Genomic DNA, 5,734 nt, shown 5'->3' on the forward strand with positions numbered 1-5,734 from the left:
ATTTAAAAGCTTATAAAGGTAAGCCCAATCAAATTTGTGTCTAAAAAACTAGAGTTAGGCAGTTGTTCGCTTAAATCTTTGCTTGAAAATTCATCAAAATATTTACATAGTAATCAACCGTAATCAAAAAAATTTTTATCTTTGGCATCATGTGTATGAAGACTCAATGCGAGAAATGCCAGAAGACGACGTGGAAAGGTTACTGACTTTTGTTTGAACAATCGATGAATTGCTAAAAAATTTATTAATTAAAAGTTAAATTTGGAGAATTAATAAGTTGAAAAAAGTATTACCTTTATTGTGATGGCCTAGTGGTTAAAGGCACCTGGCCCTGCTTTGCAGTAAGCAGGTTCGATCGTTAAGACATCCTCGATTATCGTGTGTGATGATGACTCACGTACGCTGTGCGTGTGTGTGTGGTTGACAGGCCGTCAAATCTGAGGATCATTTGAAAAAGAATGGCCTTCGATCGTGGCCCTTCATTCGCAAATTATTGAAATGGACGATATTAATAACGAAGACTTTTCAAAGAAATCATTCTTGCCAGCAGCAGAACATTGACGCCTGTTTGATTGGCCGATTGACTGACGCATGGATTGAATAACTTTGAGAAATGATGAATTAAATGGTCGATAATTGATTGATTGACTTTTTGGAAGGGCAGGTTGTGGCAAACACGTGGAAGAAGTAATGAAAGACGTCCCGGAATCAGAACGTTGTACCTGTCCAAGAGGTGAACATGGATGTGGTGGGCACGGTCAAGAACACGGGTGTCATGGCGAAAAGGGGCATGCCACGGGGGGCCATTGTGGGGGCAGTAAGGGACATTGTGGCCAGAAAAAATAGAACCTGCGCGTGTTTGTACCACGTAACGAACAGTTATTTTTTTGTGGTAAATTTCCGACGTATACTAAATAATTAGCACTTAATAAGCACATTTGTAGACACGTACATACAGTAAACTTACTAAGCATACTTTAGATGTTTTACGTACATTGTACTTCGCTTCGCACGTTTCAAATACATTAGATTTATCTGTTTATTTTAATCAATGTTTTAGTTATTTTTATGGATGTCTATACGAAAAATTCATCGGAAGGGCAAAATTAGTTTATTATTATATGCATATTACAATTTTTTATAATTAAATTATAATTAATATAACTCTTGTTTGATGATGTTCACATGTCAATTAAAAAGCTTTACAGTTAATCAAAAATTATTAATTTTCTTCGATATAACGAAGTCGGTGCCTGTGTATAACAATATATTTTCAAAGTTAATAATAAAAATAATAATAGTTATAATACAAATTTTTGGCAAAAAATACGTCACACATACTGAAACACACGCGCCTACGATACGCACAAAGTAATGAATTTAATGCTTAATAAGACAAAAATTTTTAGTAAAAAATGTTTTAAATACTTTTATAAATAAGCAATTTGGAACAGAACCTGGATGAAATGACAATCACATTAGCATAACTGCCTGCTTATATTAACGTAAGAAAGATGAAGAATGTACGTGTGTGTTTGTGTGTGCGCGCATACGTCCGTGTTAGTGTTTGCATGTGTATTAAACGAACCAGTGTTTGCACATATTTTATAATGCACATTGGTTTGTTTATTCACTATCAATTTATGTATATAGTATTGACAATAAAAATTGTAACAATGAGCATAAGAATTGAACCATAGACACGCATGTCCACTCATACACATACATACATTCACACATAGAAGCGTACACACACGCATACAAACTACATTTGCAGTCATTTGATCATTTTAGTTTTACGCAGTTTGGTAGCAAGATGAACCGTGGAGAATTCTTCGAAACGATAAAGTGGTTTTACGAGATGAGTAGAAATATTGAAGATGGCTGGTCACTAGTGAACGAAAAGGCGGGAAACTTTTTTTATTTTAATTGAAATAATTTATTTCTAAAATAATTTCGACCATAAATCTCGATATTATTGAACCGAGTATTATTTTATTTATCATTGAGATTGAATGGTGGTAAATAAAAATGAACAATGATTTTAGGATGAAGAAAGCTGCTTTTTGATGAAAATTTCACACGAAATGCTCCACTCTGAGACCGAACAGGTAACAAAATTGAATATTTTAATCGTAAAACCGCTACGAAATTGTAAACAAACCGCCATTTTTCTAACAAAGAACGACGCAGCATGCAGGCTAGAACATCACATTGTGTTCAACACAAGCTATGGAGTGCCGACGATGTTTTTCAATATATACCATTTAAGTTCGTTCTCTTTTCCAAAATTTTCATTTTATTTCTAAACCGTATGACGTTTTTTATAACCAGAGGTTTATAACCGGGGTCGGGGTCATAGCCCACTCAAAATCTTATCATTATTTTATAAACAAATCTATAAACTATAGTTCAACTACAAATCTGTGACATTCATAGGAATTGATGTGATACACTGGGCTCTGTTTGCATTCAAAATCAGTTAAAGTTACTAAGTACGCCAACCTTATTTAAATGAAATGTAAAATTTCAGACGGGAAATTATTCTCTCTAGAAGATTTGTGGGATCTCGTAAAGAAGAGGACACAGACTCCTAGGGAAACATCTACATCATCATTTTGGTCACTCATCACACAGCAAGTAGATATTACCAAACCAAATAATAATAACGATTATAATTGATATTATTGTAATATTATTTTTCATCTCATTATTTTTTTTATTAATTCTTTCTCAATCAATTTCCAAATTGATCAGCAACCGTAAATACGGATGCTGGTCGATATAGTCTAAGATTTCTGCATTCAAGCGAGGACACACTCACATACCAGAAGCAGAACCATTCGACTTGACAATTACATTTTCTTTCTGCCTCTCAATTCACATTATTATTAAAAATAGTACTATTATTATTAGTAGTAGTAATAATGATAGATGTTTTTATGAGACTGTCTGAGAAGTCTCGGCTATATCAAGTTTGATCCTAACCGCGTCAAAAGTTTTGCTGATAACAAGCTAACGCTAGAAACTTTCACTGATACAACATCTTGTTATAATAATAATTATTATTATTATCATAATTTTTTCCATTATTATCAATAATTATTTTACAGTGTTTAATAAATATTTCACAGGAGCATCTAATATTAAGAAGACCCTTTTATGCGTTTCATCCGTGCCAAACGCAAGCCTTTGTTCAGAAGGTTCTAGAAGAATATAACCCCAAGTAATAATAATAAATATTATTAATAATAATAAATAATATTAATAAATAATTATAATCATAATTTTATAGATCATTTATGTTGGTTTGGCTCAGCTCCATATCGCCGTACGTCCTTATGAGATTGTCCGCGAAATTTGCCGAAATTTTGAGCTAGGGAAAATCTGTATTCTTTTTTATTGCTGTTAAAAATAAATAAACTGAATTACCAAAAAAAACTGTATAGATACTTCATATTCGCGTTTTCGTTCCTTTTGTTGGAATGTTATGGAAAACCAAAACTGACTACAACAATTTCCAAAGAATAAAAAATGAATGATAACAAAAAACACAAAAAAATAAACAACAAGGGGAAAGAACAAGAAGAAAAAATACATAACAAACAAAAACCTTCTACATTTCAGATAAAAAAGAGCAAAAAGAAGTTTGTTTTTGCATGTTGTCGTTGTTATAGTTGTTATCGTTATTAATGATTTTTTTCATTATTTATTTATTGCCAACACTTTTACCAAAAAAAACTGAAAAAAAAGAAAAAACCAAAGAATAATTTTTCACTATCAGCCGGGCGATAATGCGATGGTTTGTCTTTTAAATAGTTTGTTTACATGTTAGTAGCAGAGCTTGCTAGGATGAAAATTTTGTGTGGTGTGTGTGTGTGTACGTGTGTGTGTATGAAATAATATTCTCAGCTGGTATTTACGTCATCATCCATAATATTTACAAATATTCAATATTTTAGTGGTTGCTCTTATTATTATTATTATTGTTGTTGTTGATGGTGATGTTGTTTATGGTGGCTTATATTATTAAAGTTTATTTATTTGGTAGTTTTTTTTTGTTCTTTGCTCAAATTCAATAAGTTCAAAAAATTCACGTATTAATAATTAATTTCATTTTCCTAATTCTGAACCTAACATCCAACCCAGACTACACTTAGAAAAACCCAAAATCAAACAAACAACAACAACAACCCAAGACCGACAACTACCAAATTAGACTAACGCATACTTTAAATCATATCACGACTCTAAGATTAGCTAATTATTTATTAATAATTACCGATAATTATAATTATGACGTTATCACTAACGTCATCGGCGTCATCATCGCTGAATTTATTCATTCGTCGTCAGAGAAAGAGAGAGAGAGAGAGAAGGGAGGCGGGGTGGAAGAAATAGAATAATACTTCAAAATATAAATGGGTGAATAAAAAGTTAAAGGTGCAAAGATATAAAGAGAGTTATAGGGAGAAAAAGAAAGAATCAGAGAGAGAGAGAGAGACAGAGAGAGTAAATGAAAGACAGGAAAAAGGTGACGAAGAGAGAGAGAGAATAAAATTGAGGGAGGGAGATAAAATAAAATCCTAAATCACTCTATCAAATGATAACTGTTGCTAGGGCAACATATGTTTTCGAAGAATTCTCTCTCTCTCTCTCTCTTTCTTTCTATCTCTCTCTCTCTCTTTCTCTCTATATATGTATAGAGAAAGAGAAAAAGGAAAAAAAGAAGAACTTGCATATAGGTGATAGTGACGAAGGCGTGTGAGTGCAAGTAGCTATAAAATAGAAATAAAGTTTAAAAACAAAAGGTTATCAATTTTTTCTAAAAAAAAATTGTTTGTATGTTTGTCTCTTTCTTTGTATTTGTGCGTGTGTATGCTTGTATTTGTATGTGTGTTTGTATTTGTGTGTGTACGTCTGTATTTGTGTGTGTGTATGTTTTTATCTATGTATATATGCATGCATGTAATGTAAGTATGTTTCGATAATAAACCTATTCAAATACATCTCTAACTTGCTAGGTTGGTTACCATCAATAAAAGCATACACCCCGAAAACACACACACACATATATACATGCACACAAACAAACACACACACACAAACAAACAGTCATCCACACATTCATACAAACATACATACAACCAACACATACACACAAACATACACATACACAAAAACATACACAGGTCATACTTGTAAATAATAATAAATGTGAGCCATTTCACTGGGCAACAAAAAAAATATTTTTTTTTGTATCCTTAACTTTTTTAGTCAAATTATACTAATTTTGGGGTAAGAAAAACGAAAATGCAAACAAAAATTTTTTTATTAGCTCTAGTTTCTGAGATATACAACAACAAAAAAATTTTTGGTTTTGCTTATTCACAACATAGCAATATGACATATAATTTACTTATTTTAATAATATTTAAAGTGCATTTAGTTTTTTCAATAAAGATTACATTCTAACAGTTTTAAACAATAAAAAATAATAAATATAAAGAATATTATGGAATATTTTCGCGCGATCGTGCCATTTTTGCTTTCCGCCTGTATGCGAGCTCTGGAGCATCCCTACATATAAACCAACATTAATCTGCAAACATAGCTTCATTCCAACGACCCTCATATCTTTTTTCCATTACAGAAATATCTTGGTGGGACCTTTCTCTATGTTCATCACTAACAGCTCCACAAAGTGGAAGAAGTCTAAATGTGAATTGAGGAA

The 5,734-nt window shown here is 31.9% G+C and overlaps 1 protein-coding gene across 1 annotated transcript; it reads left to right on the forward strand.

Moving 5' to 3' along the window:
* On the forward strand, window positions 1-868 carry HELRODRAFT_194728 (hypothetical protein). Its single transcript, XM_009033646.1, has 2 exons — window positions 1-198; window positions 665-868. The coding sequence occupies exons 1-2, from the start codon at window positions 150-152 to the stop codon at window positions 844-846; spliced, it is 231 nt and encodes a 76-aa protein (XP_009031894.1). The 5' UTR covers window positions 1-149; the 3' UTR covers window positions 847-868.
* Window positions 869-5,734: the final 4,866 nt, after the last annotated feature.

This window comes from Helobdella robusta, assembly GCF_000326865.2.
Source record: "Helobdella robusta unplaced genomic scaffold HELROscaffold_95, whole genome shotgun sequence".
In the NCBI taxonomy this organism is placed as follows: Eukaryota; Metazoa; Annelida; class Clitellata; order Rhynchobdellida; family Glossiphoniidae; genus Helobdella; species Helobdella robusta.

Bases quoted from the DNA above. Each gene is read 5' to 3' on its own strand.
- HELRODRAFT_194728 (XM_009033646.1), top strand. From the start codon at position 150: ATGTGTATGAAGACTCAATGCGAGAAATGCCAGAAGACGACGTGGAAA. The intron at 199-664 runs GTTACTGACTTT...TTGGAAGGGCAG, and splicing joins CCAGAAGACGACGTGGAAAG to GTTGTGGCAAACACGTGGAA.